The sequence below is a fragment of the Chiloscyllium plagiosum genome, unplaced genomic scaffold, assembly GCF_037043375.1.
Source record: "Chiloscyllium plagiosum isolate Xiang-an unplaced genomic scaffold, Cpla_swu_hap1 HiC_scaffold_16, whole genome shotgun sequence".
Classification (NCBI taxonomy): domain Eukaryota; kingdom Metazoa; phylum Chordata; class Chondrichthyes; order Orectolobiformes; family Hemiscylliidae; genus Chiloscyllium; species Chiloscyllium plagiosum.
Genome location: NW_028270154.1, coordinates 12598455 through 12615298, shown reverse-complemented (window position 1 = coordinate 12615298; position 16844 = coordinate 12598455). Strand labels below are relative to the sequence as shown.

At 44.4% G+C, this 16844-nt stretch overlaps 1 protein-coding gene across 2 annotated transcripts in view; it reads right to left on the bottom strand.

Moving 5' to 3' along the window:
• pdgfrb (platelet-derived growth factor receptor, beta polypeptide) overlaps nucleotides 1-3387 on the bottom strand; it is a 102880-nt gene extending 99493 nt beyond the window's left edge. For both annotated transcript variants that reach the window (XM_043703113.2, XM_043703115.2), the window contains exon 1: nucleotides 2990-3387. In XM_043703113.2, the coding sequence (XP_043559048.2) occupies nucleotides 2990-3033 (44 nt within the window). In that variant the 5' untranslated portion in view covers nucleotides 3034-3387. The remainder of the gene's footprint in view (nucleotides 1-2989) is intronic.
• Nucleotides 3388-16844: the final 13457 nt, after the last annotated feature.

The window sequence follows — 16844 nt, the reverse complement described above, 5'->3', positions numbered from 1 at the left end:
TTTAAATCCTGGAACCTGCAACAACCATTCCTGTCCCTGCTCTTTCCATATCTCCGAAATGGCCACATCAAAAGTCCCAGGTACCAACCCATGCTGCAAGTTCACCCACCTTATTCCGGATGCTCCTGGCATTGAAGTAGACACACTTCAAACCAACTTCTTCCTTCCCGGTGCCATCTGGTGTCTCTGAAACTTGATTTTGGACCTCCCTACTCTCAACCTGGTCTATACTTGAACTACAATTTTGGTGCCCATCCCCCTGCTGGATTAGTTTAAACCCACCCCAATAGCCTTAGCGAATATTCCCCCCAGGATATTGGTACCCCCCGGTTCAGATGAAGACCATCCTGCTTGTAGAGGTCCCACCTACCCCAGAAAGACCCCCAATTATCCAAGAATCTAAAACCCTCTCTCCTGCACCATCCCTGTAGCCACGTGTTCAACTTCTCTCTCTCCCTATTCCTTGCCTCACTAGCACGTGGCACGGGCAACAAACCAGAGACAACTCTGTTCGTCCTAGCTCTAAGCTTCCATCCTAGCTCCCTGAATTTCTGCCTTAAATCCCCATCTCTATCTTAAATGTGAGACCCGTTACTCTCTCAGCCCTCAATCCTGGACTCTCCAAACAGAGGTAACAACCTCGCTGTTAGGGTTAGGAAGAGGTGAAGATCAAACATAAATACTAATGTAGACTTATGGTGATGGCCTGCTATCCCTCAGACACATCAATGCTCTCTTCATCAAAACCCTCACAGCAGACAGGTCACCGTTCTCACACAATAAATGCCAACTTGCGTTTATGTAGTGCCTTTATCACAGCAAAATCTCTCATTGTTTCAAACAGAAGGCTTTTATACCTTTATTCTTTCATGGGATAATGGTATCACCGACAAGATCAATACTTATTGCCCGTCCATAATTGCCCTAGAACTGAATGGCTTGCTTGGTCATTGCTGAGAGTTTGGATTCACATGTAAACCAGACCATCGCAAAGACAGAAAATTTTCTTTGCTACAGGACATTAATAGACCAGAGGGGTTTTGTACAATAATAGATGGCTGTTTCAGGGTCACCATTTCTGAATATAAAGGCCACTAGGTTCATTGGTATGTTCTGAACCAGTGTCCCCAAAGAATAAGCCTGAGTCTCCAGTTTACTAGTCCAGTGCCACAGTCTCTCCAAATCTGAGCCAGCTGAGACGATCTGAGGATAGGTGATGAAAAACTTGACCAAGGCACAATCACCTGAAGGAGGGGCACTCCAAAAGCTAGTGTGCTTCCAATTAAACCTGTTGACTATAACCTGGCATTGTGTGATTTTTAACTTTGATCAAAAAGTGGTTTCACTCTGAAGATAATGCATGTAACTTTTCCCCAAATTCTCCACCTTGAGGAATATGTTATAGGTATCCCTCTCAGTGGGTTTTTCCTGCTCTGTTACCAGCACATTCAGGGTCTTTATTTCTCAATCATGAGGATTTAACACTTTTGTCTCATTAACATGTAAGTAACCAGGTAAGGAAGTGAAGGTAACTCGGATTCCATGACAAACCCATTGCAGCCTAAGCGAGTCTTTAGCGTCTGACCCCGCATTTCAACTTCCTGCATCCAGACCTTGTCTGTGTGTGCCTGCCAAACTCCAGGAATAATCTCCAGTGAAACATTTTGATCCCAACAGAGACACACCAAGCCCATGACAAAACCTTTTACTCATACAACAGCAGTCTCTTAAAAATTCGCTTTTCCTGCTTCAAAGGCAGAGAGAGAGAGAGAGAGAGAGAGAGAGAGCAAACTCATCGTGAAGATCTGGCGGAAGATGATGACAGTTTTCAGAAGAATGCAACTAATTAAAGCCATCATTCAAATCAGATTAATCATTTTTGTGTTAAAAACATACATATAAGGAGCTCTTTCCTCCGTTGCCCCCATTCCACTAATCACCGCACCTTCTAATATTAATAAAATGAGGAGCTGTGCCATTTAACCAGTCAGTGATGATGATGATGATGATCTTTTGTCCCAACATACCTATACTTTCTCTTTTAATGAGCTGTGGCATTTGTCCCCTTCTCTCTACTCTTTCCCCATAGCCCTGCCTCTATCAAATATTGATCCAACTCCCAACTTGGAATTTGCTTCAACCACTTTCTCAGGCCAGTGGAGAACTCTCCTGATCACAACAATTCTTGTCTCCTCATTTAGTTCCTAGAATCATTTGGGACAGAAGAGGCCTTTCGGCCCATCAAATCTGCACAGGCAATTCTAAATCGACACTCATCCCATTTCCTGCAAACGTTATGACATTTGAAGTGCTCATCCAAGTACTTTTTAAGGGTTGTGAGGTTCCCTGCCTCAACTCCCCTCCCAGGCTGTGCATTCCAGACCCTCAAAACCCTGTCGGTGAAAAAAGTTTTCCTCAAATCTCCTGTCTCTCACTTTAAAAGCAGCCCCCTTGTTACCGACCCTTCGACTAAGGAGTAACAGCTGCTCTCTATTCACTTTGTGCCTCTCATAATCTAATGTACCCTTATCAGGAGGGCTCAGTGGTAGTGTCCCTGCCTCCAAGCCAGAAGATCTGGGTTCAAGTTCTATGCTGGAAATGTCTTACATGCGTGAACAACTTGATTCAAAAGGCATACACCTATATCAGAATCCACCCCCCCACCCACACCCCCAGCCTTCTCTGGGTAACAACCCCAGCCTTATCAGAGCTGAAATACTCCAACCCAGGCAACATCCTGGTGAATCTCCTCTGCACCCCTCCAGTGCAATCACATCTTCTATTCAATCTCCCTGACATCTGTGACCAAAGAACAAAAATCTCTCACCAGCTAAGGGGGGAGGTGACCTGAAAGACTTCTGAGGTTAAAGAATTACAAGGAGCAAATTCTCAATCCAACTAATCCTTAGAAGTTTCCCATCCCCACAAAACTTCAGGAGACAAACCACACCAGTTCAGTCCAGAACGACCAGCCAAGATTAGAACTCACCTGACGATCTCGACGGTGGGAAACTTTCCTTTTGGGAAGTCCATTCTTCAGTAAACGTAGAGGGAAGAAGTCTGGGATAATACTGGCAGCCCAGTCTCAAACTCCAATCGCCTGGAAGTCTGGTTGCAACGGGGGAAGGAGGGGACAAACACACAGAGGGGAAAAAAAATAGTTTTCTCCAAAGAATTTCTTTTAAAAAGGGCAAAATCAGCGATAGAGGTAAGAAACTCCTCGAGTCTGGTGGAGGAGGGCCCCCCCAGTGTGGTTTAAAAATACAACACGAGAGAGATGAACAGAAATGAAATCTTCCTGCAACTTTTCGGAGAAAGAACTCAGTGCTGGGACGGGAGGATCGAGAGCAGGACTGATTTTCCTCCCGAGTGCTCCAACTCTGAGACAATTCCCTTTGCAGTCTGGCAATTTGCCCAACTTTTTTTTCTGTGTGTATATGTGTGTGGGATTGAAAAAAGGATGTCGTAGAGCCCTGCCTCTCCACGCCAAGAGTTGACTCACGGTCAATGAATCGACTTCAAACCTTCTCTCGCTTTAGTCGAGCATGTTCTCAGCCCATTGGTGCTGTTTTATTCCCTTCAAAAGTACCAAGTTACAAGTTCTTTCTTAAACAGTTTGACTCGAGAGGAGACACATTGCTGATAAAATGTAGTGACTGGAATCACAGGTTTAAACACATAGCCCCTGGTTAGAGAGAAACTGACACGAGCAAGGTTACATATGGAACAAATTAAGGACTGTGGTGAGTTTGTAAATTCCTAGTCCATCCTGATTTTAACCCTCAACCAGCAAGGAATGTTGCCCTATGCCCAATTCCCTCTTAACTATTTAGGAAGTCAAACTTAATTGGACTTTAATTCCAATTATTTTCATTCTTTAAAGGGAAACTTGCCTTTAATGAATAGTTTAATCTGGTTTGCCTGCAGTATTTAAGTCACTCTTTGCCTGGGAGTTTGTGCAATCTTCAGGTAAAACGGGATGATATTATTGAATCCCGGTTACATACCCAGTGCGGTTCCCCATTTTAACAGGCGCTGAATTCACGCCTTTTTTTTGTTTCTTTTCTTTATATTTGTCAGAGGCTGTTTTGTTATGGAAATATTTTATGTAAACATGTCACACTGTAAATTCTGACCACTGGTGGCACCATAACTGATAAGAAGGGCTAATTGCAGAAAGACAATTAGTTACACAATCAATAGACAATAGGTGCAGGAGTAGGTCATTCTGCCCTTCGAACCTGCACCACCATTCAATATGATCATGGCTGATAATCCTTAATCAGTATCCTGTTCCTGCCTTATCTCTATAACCCTTGATTCCTCTATCCAACTCTTTCTTAAATGAATCGAGACTGGGCCTCCACTGCCCTCTGGGGCAGAGCATTCCACACAGCCACCACTTTCTGGGTGAAGAAGTTTCTCCTCATCTCTGTCCTAAATGGTCTACCCCTATTTTTAAGCTGTGTCCTCTGGTCCGGCACTCACCCATCAGCGGAAACATGTTTCCTGCCTCTAGAGTGTCCAATCCTTTAATAATCTTATATGTCTCAATCAGATCCCCTCTCAATCTTCTAAACTCAAGGGTATACAAGCCCAGTCGCTCCAGTCTTTCAGCGTAAGGTAGTCCTGCCATTCCAGGAATTGACCTTGTGAACCTACGCTGCACTCCTTCAATAGCCAGAATGTCTTTCCTCAAATTTGGAGAGCAGAACTGCACACAGTACTCCAGGTGTGGTCTCACCAAGGCCCTGTACAGCTGCAGAAGAACTTCTTTGCTTCTATACTCAATCCCTCTTGTTATGAAGGCTAGCGTGCTATTAGCCTTCTTCACTACCTGCTGTACCTGCATGCTTACCTTCATTGACTGATGTACAAGAACACCCAGATCTCTCTGTACTGCCCCTTTACCTAAATTGATTCCATTTAGGTAGTAATCTGCTTTCCTGTTCTTGCCACCAAAGTGGATAACCATACATTTATCCACATTAAACTGCATCTGCCATGCATCTGACCACTCACCTAAGCTGTCCAGGTCACCCTATAATCTCCTAACATCCTCCTCACATTTCACCCTGCTACCCAGCTTAGTATCATCAGCAAATTTGCTAATGTTATTACTAATACCATCTTCTATATCATTAACATATATTGTAAAAAGCTGCGGTCCCAGCACTCATCCCTGTGGTACCCCACTGGTCACTGCCTGCCATTCCGAAATGGAGCCGTTTATCACTACTCTTTGTTTCCTGTCAGCCAACCAACTTTCAATCCAAGTTAGTACTTTGCCCCCAATAACATGCGCCCTAATTTTGCTCACTAACCTCCTATGTGGGACTTTATCAAAAGCTTTCTGAAATCCAGGTACACTACATCTACTGGATCTCCCTCGTCCATCTTCAGAGTTACATCCTCAAAAGATTCCAGAAGATTAGTCAAGCATGATTTCCCCTTCATAAATCCATGCTGACTCTGACCTATCCTGTTACTACTATCCAGATTTGTTGTAATTTCATCCTTTATAATAGACTCCAGCACCTTTTCCACCACTGAGGTCAGACTAACTGGTCTATAATTTCCTGCTTTCTCTCTCTCACCTTTCTTAAAAAGTGGTACAACATTAGCCACCCCCCAATCCGCAGGAACTTATCCCGAATCTATCAAACTCAGTTTTATGAAAGAATTCTTTAAAAATCTTGGCATGTAAGCAACTTTAGCAAGACTAGTGTTTATTGCCTATCCTTAGTTTCCCATTTATTTAGCAAATGCAAATCCCTGATGCCAAGCAATAGCCTCTTCTTTTGCCACGATTGATGGCACGATTTAGTCTGCAGAGGGGACACTGCTCGATAATCTGCAGCATTGCTGATCTCTCCACAACTGGTATCAGAGATTTATAAAATCATGAGGGGCATGGATAGGGTAAATAGACAAAGTATTTTCTCTGGGGTGGGGGAGTCCAGAACTTGAGGGCAAAGGTTTAGGGTGAGAGGGGAAAAATTTAAAGGGGACCTAAGAGGCAACGTTTTCATGCAGAGGATGGGGCATGTATGGAATGAGCTGCCAGAGGAAGTAGTGGAGGATGGTACAATTACAACATTTGAAAGGCATCTGGATGGGTATTGAATAGGAAGGGTTTAGAGGGATATGGGCCAGGTGCTGGCAAATAGGACTCGATTAGATTAGAATATCTGGTCAGCATGGATGAGTTGGACTGAAGGGTCTGTTTCCATTCCGTACATCCCTATTACTCTCTGCATGCTCTGCTTGCTCTGAACCTATTTAGCTGAGACCACTATTGTGATGCTAGTTCACATTTGATAGATACGGTTTGTCACAAGGAAATTGTTAATGGCTTCCATTATTTGGTCCAAGGGCTGTCTCCTGGTGGATCTGGCTCAGACAGGCTCTCCATGAAGGGTGGCTAGATGGAAGTGAGGCAGGTGAAAGTGAGGACTGCAGATGCTGGAGAATCAAAGTCAAGAGTGTACTGCTAGAAAAGCATAGCAGGTCAGGCAGCATCTGAGGAGCAGGAGAATCAATGTTTTGGGCATAAACCCTTCATCAGGAATGAGGCAGTAGGTGGATTGAACAGGTCATCAGCAAGTTAAGTAGGATGAAGCCTGAATGGTTGGAATCAGTTTATGGGTTTTCATCAGTCAGTGGAAGTGTTGGACAGTGATGTTTGCAAGGTTGGGAAGCCAGGAGAAGAGTGTGTGAGTTCCCATTGACAAGGTGGTGATGGATCTACTTCATGAACCAATGGTGTCCAAGTGGCACAGGTGCTCCCACAGTACTGTTGGAGTTCCAGCATCTTGACCTGGCTTTGACGAAGAAGGGACCAATATGTTTTGAATTGAGGATTGTGTGTGTGTCAGCTGGCACAGTGGCTCAGTGGTTAGCACTGCTGCCTCACAATGCCAGGAACTTGGGTATAATTCCGGCCCTGGGCAACTGTCTGTGTAGAGTTTGCACATTCTCCCCATGTCTGCATGGATTCTTTCCAGGTGCTCTAGTTTCCTTCCACAATCCAAAGATGTGCAGGTTAGATGGATTAGCCATGGGAAATGTGAGATTATAGGGTGGGGTGTTGCAGGGATGCTCTTGGAGGGAATGGTCTCCTTCTTCACTGTGGGGATTCTATAAGGATCTTGGAAGTTATAATGTTCCCATATTTTTGCTGTCCTTGACTTTCTCGGCAGTCAGGTCATAGTTTGGAAGGTTTTGTCAACGGACCCCTGGTGAGTTGCTGCTGTCACATTTGTAGACAATGTGTATTGTTGCCATTGTGACCTGATATTTTTCAAAGAAATGAAAGGGATTAATTATTAAAATAATTTATCAAGACTGCTTCCATTAGCAAGCAGTAGTCCCCAGGAAGAAAAAGATAAAAAGTGCCAGCACTTGATTCACAATTTGGCTCTGAATTTCCCTAACAGAATCCAGAGAGACTGTTCACATCAGCTCATTGCTCCCTTCATACTGTGGGTTATAAAGTTTCAAGGACTTCCAGGGCATTTCTTAGATGAAGGTGAACACCATGATACATTGAGTGAGAAAGCAAAAGATAATCTGGTCACCAATCACATTGCTGTTTTATGGGAGCTTGCTGTGTACAAGTTGACAATCATGTTTCTGATTTTGCAACTTCCCAAGTACCTCATTGGTGGTATAGCACTTTGGGAAACACTGAGGTCCGTAAAGGTGCTTTAGAAGTTGTTACAAACAGGTAAAGCTGCCCAATTATATTATGGATCCAGATGGACTACCGCAAATTGGCAAACTCCCACAGGAGGAGGGATCAACTGGATCCCCTTTCTTATTCACCTGTGTTGCCTTGGGTTGTTAGCAGAAAGTTAATTAAAAAATGACTCCCTTCTCTGCAGATACCTTTTTCCCAGACCAAGTGGATTTGTGTTTTAAAAGGAGCCAATGTAACCGGGCTCTCTCGAGCTAATGAGAGAGAGAGAGAGAGAGTTTGTTTATAATGAGAAGAAACAATAAAGTAATGCACGTAACATAGATTAGAAATTAGAAGTGTACACAGATCAGTTTCTGGATCATTCGGAAAGATTAGATAGTGAAATATTGTTGTTTTTTCCTTTGTGTTGTTCTGGTAGCATTAATGTTGATCATTGAGGAGCTGATATAAGATTCTTGGATTTGCCGGTTAGCTGTAATTCTTTTTGTCTGATTTTTCTTTTAAATGGCTTGCTGACTGACCTCTAGCATTCCATACAAAGAAACTTAGAAAATATGAGCAGAGTGGCAATCATTTACCTGCAACTCTGGGGTGTCTAGTGGATCATTCTTTGACTGTGAGCTTCACAGCTGACTCGCAGTCCAACCAGATTAGTACAAATTAGTACCTCTGTCCACAAGTGCCCACAGACCAGGGTTGCTAGTGTTGGACTGGGGTGGACAAAGTCAGAAGTCATATTCTGCAAAGTTATAGTCCGACAGATTTATTTAAAATCTCAAGCTATCAGAGTAGCGAAAGCTTGTGACTATAACCTGGTGTGAATTCTGACTTAGACCAGGGTTGAAGAATGCCCTTGATCATTCTTGAAATGGGTATCACCCAAATATGTCTCTCCCAGAAAACTGTCATTTCTTTCACCATGTTCACAGTCTGAGATACTCACAGGAAATTACAAATCAGTTTGTAGTGATTTTTACTCTTTGAAGCTTCCTTGACACATTCAGGTTTGACATCCCAGGGTTCCTTACCAGACACCCTCCTGTCGCCCCTCTTTTATGAAAAGAGCTCACATTGTCACAATTGTACAGGGTTTGGGTGTGATCACATCTGAAATACTGTGCACAGTTTTGTTCTCCACATTTAAGAAAAGATATATTTACAGTACAGCAAAGGTTCACTGATTTATTCCCTGGGATTTTCCAATGATGTGAAGTTGCGTACGTTGGTCCTATATTGCAAACAGACATATAATTAGGAGGAGAAGTAGACCAGTCAGCCTTTTGAGCCAGCTTCGATTGGCTGGCCTGTTTATGTTTTGAATTCCACATCCTATTTACCCAGAATAGTCATTGATGCTCTTCCCTAATAAGAATTTCTGTTCCTCTGTCCCTAAAATAGCATCGACCCTCACTTCTACTGCTTTCCAATACAGAGAGTTTCAAGATTGCACAAACATCTGAGAGAAGACAAATTCTCCCTTCCTTGGTTCTAAAAGTGCCACGTCTAATTTATAAGCAATGCCCAATGCCCAATTCTTCCATGACTGTGGTTTCCTGCCCATTGTGGATGACAGGGCCTTCAAATGCATCCGACCTATCATTCCGCCCTTGCTCCTTCCCAGCACTCACAACAGCATCCTCACTTTTCCTCCCACCAGCCTTTGCATTCAAAGGATCATTCTTCACCATTTCAGACAACCCCAGCAGAATGCCATCACCAAACACATCTTCCCCTCACTCCCCCGGTCTGCATTTCACAGACATTGTTCCCTCTGGGACACCCTGGACCATTCCTCAACCACCGATACTGCTCCCTCTCCCCACAGCACTTTCTCATGTAACTGCAGAAGGTACAACATGCCCCATCACCACCTCCCTGCTCACCATCCAAGGGCCTAAACAGTCCTTCCAAATGAAGCAACATTTTACCTGTACCTCATCCAGTCTTGTGTATTGTATTTGCTGCATCCAATGTGGCCTACAATCCATTGGAGAAACCAAACGCAGGCTGGGTGACTGCTTTGTAGGATACCTGAGCTCCTGTAGCCAGTCATTTTAACACCGTGTCCTGCTCGCACGCCCACATGTCTGTCCTTGGCACGCTGCAGTGCTCCAGTGAATCCCAGCGCAAACTGGAGGAACAACATCTCATCTTCACACTGGGCACTTTACAACCTTCTGGACTTAATATGGAGTCCAACACCTTCAGATTGTGAACCCATTCCCATTCCTTCACTTGCTTTTAGCTTTCCTTGTTCCTTCCTCTGTCACCATGTCCTCTCTCCCCTGCTCCCCTCCCACTCCAGTCTGTTCTTTCACGTCTGGCAGTTAGACACACCATCGATCTGCTATTCTCATATGCTGATCACTTAATCTACTTGATCAATACCCTTTCTCCCCCAGAACTCCATCCTCCACCACCATTGCATAAATGCTTCCCCATTCACACTTCACATCCGCTCGAATGAAGAGTCATCCAGACTCGCAACTCGAGCTAACTCTCCATCGACGCTGCCTGACCTGCTGTAATTTCCAGCATTTTTTATTTTTAGTTGAAAACAATGCCCTCTAGTTCTGGACTGACTCACAAACAGAAACATTCTTTCCACGTTCACCTTGTTAAGACCATTCAGGATCTCATACACTTCAAACAGCTTGCCCCTCACTCTTCGAAACCCAGTGGAAGCATCTCCAGCCTACCCAATCTGTCATAGTGCGTTCCAGCCTGGAAACCCCTCAATCCAACTCGTCCATGCTGACCAGATATCCTAAATTAATCTGGTCCCTTTTCTCTTCGCAGATGCTGTCAGACTTGCTGACCTTTTCCAGCAACTGCTGTTTTTGTTCCCATTTGCCAGAATTTGGCCCATGTCCCTGTAAACTCTTTCTATTCGTGTCCCCATCCAGATGCCATTTAAATGTTGTAATTATACCAACCTCCACCTCTTCGTCATTCTACCTGCGTGAAAATGTTGCTCCTTAGGTCTCTTTTATATCTTTCCCCTCTCACCCAAAACCAAGTCTCTTCCCTGGGGTGGAGGAGTCCAGAACTAGAGGGCATTGGTTTAGGATGAGAGAGGAAAGATATAAAAGAGACCTAAGGGGCAACATTTTCATGCAGAGGGTGGTATGTGTATGGAATGAGCTGCCACGGGTGTGGTGGAGGCTGGTACAATTGCAACATTTAAAAGGCATTTGGATGGGTATATGAATAGGAAGGGTTTGGAGGGAAATGGGCCGGGTGCTGGCAGGTGGGACAAGATTGGGTTGGGATATCGGGTCGGCATGGATAGGTTGAACCGGAGCGTCTGTTTCTGTGCTGTACATCTCTATGACTCTATAACTATGCCCTCTACATCTGGATTGCTCCACCACAGGGAAAAGACTTTTTGTCCTATCTATGCCCCTCATGATTTTATAAACCTCTACAAGGTCACCCCTCATTCTCTGAGTCCCAGCCTATTCAACCTCTCCCTACAGCTCAAATCCTCCAACCTTGGCAACATCCTTGTAAATCTTTTCTGAACCCTTTGAAGTTTCACAACATCTTTCCGATAGGAAGGAAACCAGAATTGCACGCAATATTCCAACAGTGGCCTAACCAATGTCCTGTACAGCCGCAACATGACCTCCCAACTCCTGTACTCAATACTCTGACCAATAAAGGAAAGCATACCAAACACCTTCTTCACTATCCTATCTAATTGCGACTCTACTTTCAAGGAGCTATGAACCTGCACTCCAAGGTCTCTTTGTTCAGCAACCTGAGCCCAAGATCAGTTGTGATAGCATTGAATTATCAGATCAGGTTTAATGGGATGTATGATCCACACCTGATCCTATTTCTTGTGCTCTTACTAAGGTGTTCAAGTCTCTGGGCGGGTTTGAGACGATGACTTCCTGAATCCAAGGTTAGAGACATGGCAGGGACCAACTGTTCTTGGTGGGTTAGCTAACTCAGTACAGAACAGTGATTGAGTCTCAGAGCCCACGCAGTCTGCTCAGCTCAGCTCTGGCTGTGTAGATTTTTGGTCTCTGAGTATCTCCAGTACACTGATGCCTGTCAGACTTGCCAGCTCCTGACAGAAAGTCTCTTGTCCTGCAGTTAGACGGTGGTTTTCAATCCTGGAACAACAACTACAAACATTTTAGCTAGTTGAAAATGTTCAACCCTCCTTTCCACAAACTTTATACTCTGAATGAACGCAGAGTACTTGATGTATTAAGCTGCGAAAAGTAAAGATTTTGCATTCAGAAAATTCAATATTTAAAGAGGCAAGATCAGAATTAGAAGCCACAAATGTAAGTCAGAGAACTCAGGTGAAATTTCTTCAACTAAAGAGCAATGAAAATGTGGAAATCACAATTAATGGATAAACCAGCACTGGGACAAATTGAAAAAGGGATGGAGGACACTCATGGAGAACGAGTACCTAATGTTGCTGGGCCGAATGATCTGGTTCTGTATTGTAAATATTTTGTAATTCAGCAGCCCATCCACTTTACCTGACATTGGTCACCTGTTCCTCCTCTTGGTGGAGTCTTGAAATTAGCTCTGTCTTTCGACTGATTCTAAGTTTCCATGAATATTCCAAGTTGCTTACTCATGTAGAGTATACACAGGTCATTCAACCAAGATGGTCATTGGCAGTTTTTTAAAGGATGCTTTAAGCCTCCATTGTTTTTGTTATCTGCGTAATGAAAATGCAATTAAAGAAACACTAACTTGCATCTATGTAGCACCTTTCACAAAGTAAAATGACCCAAAGAACATGATCAACCAAAATTTGATACTGAGTGGTGAGAATTGGTGAAACACAGCGACGTTTGAGGATCCTCACTCTGGAGGGGTTGGAGCTTTTAAAAGCCTACTTCTGGACTGGAGGAAGTTTCTCATCTGACAGCTGGTCTCTGAGATTGGTAGGTTCTGGTGGGTAAAGGCATCAACGGGACAAGTAAGTTGAGATACAGATTGTAAAACTAATTGAGGAAGCTGAAGGGTCTGAATAGACTCCTCCTGTTTTACCTCTTACCTCTAATCTTTCTGCATCTCTTCTCTCTGTCACTCTGCTGCTCTCTCTCTCTTTGTCTGTCTACCTCTGTCTCTCATGTTAGTGTCTCTGCCTGTTACCAATATCTTACTTTTTGTCTCTCAAAATTAAAAATCACACAAGACCAGACTGTAACCTGGTCTTCTCATTATTTTCCAATTTTTAGGCTCCTGTTACCCAAAGTCAACCTCTCCTGCCGTTCCAACTCTCCCTCCTCGCTACTTCATCACTCTCCCATGCACCCTTTCCCAATATCTCCAGCCTGTGGAACTCCTCTCTCCTTCAGTCTCCTTTTCTTCTGTTCTCCCTTCCTCTGTTCCCGACTCCGCTGCTCTCCCTCCCCATTCCCCTGTCCCTCTCCTACCCCACCTGTTTCCCATCTCTCTCCCTTTGCCCTCTCTGAGTCTCTCCCCTCCCTCAGTTTCCCTCTGCCTCTCCCTCTGTATCCTCCCTCCATTCTCCCCTCTGTACCCTCCTTTTGTCTGTCTCCCCCTTCCTCTGATCCCCTGTCCCACTGTATTCCATCCAAACTGTGAGATACCTCTCTTCCCTCTTATAACCTCAAGGGTCTTAAAGCATAAGCTATATGTCAATTAACCACATGACATTACAATGACATATAATGTCCATTGACTGTCCCTGCCACAAGTCCAACCACAGTGATGTCCTATGTTCTTTGACTCTTGCTCTTGGGCATCTCATCTTAAACAGATACCTTATGTGGAAGACTGATTACAATGGACCTTTTGTAGCAGTATTCCTCTCATTGGTTCAAAACCCAGTGCGTCCCAACCGTCTGATTGCTGCAATCTGTGATTGCATGCTGTGAGGCATTTGGAATCAGGAATCACACTCGTTTGTGGGAGGGAAGCAGGTGAGACGATCTCTGCTTTCCCCTTTTTGAACACTGTAGCTGGCTTCGTGTCTAACATACTAATGAGCAGTCTGCTCTGCAAATTAGAAGCTGAGTTGGAAGCCTATGTCTCATTTAACTTGCGGCTTTCCTTAACTTATAATTTTCGATTCACTTCTGTTTCCTGTTTCTATCTCTGGTTCTCTCTTCTCCCTTGTAAGAAAGGCATGAGCCCTTCTCCTTTCTGAAGAAGGGCTCATGCCCGAAATGTCAATTCTCCTGCTCCTTGGATGCTGCCTGACCTGCTGCGCTTTTCCAGCAACACATTTTCAGCTTCTCTCTTCTCCCCTCTGATTTCTGCAGCTATCCAACCACAGATTTCACCTGTTGCTTTTTGATGGCACTGCTATATGCTGGGACACATTGAAACATGGATTAAAGGTCAAAGTACAAGCACAGGAGCAAAAGGACCTCATCTCAGCCTTTCCAGTCTGTTTGGCTACTCAATGGAATTATGGTTCATCTGTAACCTAACTCCATTTATGGACATAGACGCCCTTTGGTTACTAAAAATACCTTTGTTTACCAAAAATCTTCCAATCTCACATTTGCAATTAACAATTGATCTAGCATCACTTGTAGCTTGTAGAAAAGAGTTCCGAATTTCAACATCTTTTCTATTTAGAGACATTTACTAACGTTGCTCTGGGCTTTGTTTTTTATTTATTCACAGGATTTGGGTATTGCTGGCTGGGCCAGCATTTATTGCACAAACCCAAATGGGGCAGAGGACAGTGAACAGTCAACCACATTGCTATGGGTCTGGAGTCACGTGTGGGTCAGACGGAGTAAAGATGGTGGTGTCCTTCCCCTTAAGGGTATTAGTTCAATCAGGTGGGCATTTCTGAAGTTTACAACAGTTTCATGATCATCATTAGACTCTTAATTCCAGATTTAAAAAAATACAAAGCCCCTCCATCTGTCATGGCAGGATTCAAACTTGGGTCTCCAGAACATTGCCTGTGTCGCTTGATTAATTATCTAATTAATATTGATAATACATTAGGCCATTGCCTCCTTGGCTATACTTATGTGCCTAATGGTTCACTCCCTAATTGACAGACTTCATTTCTCCATATGTTCCCCATGCAGACTGGAATTTAATTGGGGTGACAGGGGGTTTAAACAGTTGTGAGTATCTAACACCATGCATGCTAATTAGGCACTGACTTTGGCTTCATTAGGCATCCAGAAGGGAGGAAACCCTGGCCAATCAGAGGCTAGCAGCTCTCCAGGACTGACAACACCACTGGGAGTGCTGGCCCCGCTGATATTTGATTTAATTTATTATCTGATCTGATTTATTATTGTCACATGTATCTAGGTACAGTGAAAAGTTTTATTTTGCGTGCAGTAGAGGCAAATCATACCATACAAAGTGCATTGGGTTAATAGGAAGAAGAGCTTATGCCCGAAACGTCGATTCTCCTGTTCCCTGGATGCTGCCTGACCTGCTGCGCTCTTCCAGCAACATATTTTCAGAATTGGGTTAATAGAACAGAGCAAGGAATATAATGTTACAGCCACAGAGTTCAACATTAAATCTAAAACTTGAGAGGTCCATTCAGATGTCTAATAACAATGGGGATGAAGCTGTTCTTGAATCTATTGGTACATGTGTTTAAGCTTTTGTATTTTCTGAGCAATATTGCAGTGGGAACTTTTCCGGGGCTGGAAAATGTACATCTGTGCACATTTTATCACTGAGGGTGGATAGTGAAAGACCGCAGAGTAGGAGGGCAGCAAAGTAAAAAATATTCCCAAAGCCAGCAGCCAAGCACATTCAGGCGTGAGGGCTGTTACATTTGAGTCACCCACACTAACCCCATTCTCCTGCTCACTTCACTTGTCCTTTGATATCCCACAATCAAATTCCAATCTCTTGTCACTCCCCGTGGGCTGCTGGATAGGACCTTGAAGAGAAACGAGTGTGGATGGGATCCGGGATTTGGGCGATCAGCGGGGGAGTGGGAAGCGTGGAGAGGAGTCAGAAATAAAGTCAGGTACACAGCATCGTATGAAGACCCCTGAACCCATCTCCCCACCCCTTTCCCGAGGCTTGGTTTCTTGACTAAAATCTTGCACTAAATCTGAGGGAAGTGGGAAAATACGAAAGCGGCATGAATCTGCTTCCTCCCACTTGATTTGCAGTCCAAATTTATAAAAATGTGCACAGCATAAATGGTGGTTCAGTGGTTAGCACTGCTGCCTCACAGCACCAGGGTCCCAGGTTCGATTGCAGCCTTGGGCAACTGTCTGTGTGGAGTTTGCACGTTCTCCCCGTGTCTGTGTGGGTTTCCTCCGGGTGCTCCGGTTTCCTCTCACAGTCCAAAGATGTGCAGGTCAGGTGAATTGACCATGCTAAATTGCCAATAGTGTTAGATGCATTAGTTAGAGGGAATTGGGTCTGGGTGTGTTATTCTTCAGTGGGTGGGTGTGGACTTGTTGGGCTGAAGAAAAAAATCTTCCTTTTTAACAGCTTTTCTCTTTATTTAGACATCTTTAAATTTTGTCTCAGTTTTAAGAGCTTGATAGGTTTGTATTATACAGGCAGGAGGCTGGAAGAGCACAGCAAGCCAGGCAGCATTAGGAGGTGGAGAAGTCAATGCTTCGGTGTAACCATTCTTCAGGATGGGGGGTGGGGGCGGGGGGACGGGGGGACGGGGGGGGGGTGTGGATGTAAGGGGAGCTGCAGATAAAGGAGGTGATGCTGGGGAAGAGTCTTGGATGGGGAGAGGGGCATAGTGCTGACGTCGGGATAGGTGAACACAAGTGGAGGGCACGACCTGGTTGGTCAATGGGAGGAATGAGTCCGGTTGGTGGCTGGAAAAAAGGGTTGGCCCGAGCAGTGGAAGGGAGGGGGAGGGGATGGAAACAGAGTCAGGGGATAGGAAGGGAGGTTATTTGAAATTGGAGAACTCAATGTTGAGTCCTGTGGGCTGTAGGCTGCCCAGGCGGATGATGAGGTGTTGTTCCTCCAATTTGCAGCCTAATTCGCTGTGGCAATGGTGGAGGCCGCTCCTCCAACCTAGTTTACTGTGTCCGGTGCTCCCAATGTGGTCTTCTCTACATTGGTGAGACCAAATGTAAACTGAGGGTACATTTCACTGAGCATCTCAGCTGACCTGACCTCCCAGTCACCGCCCATTTTAATTCTCCTTCCCACTCCCTCTCTGACA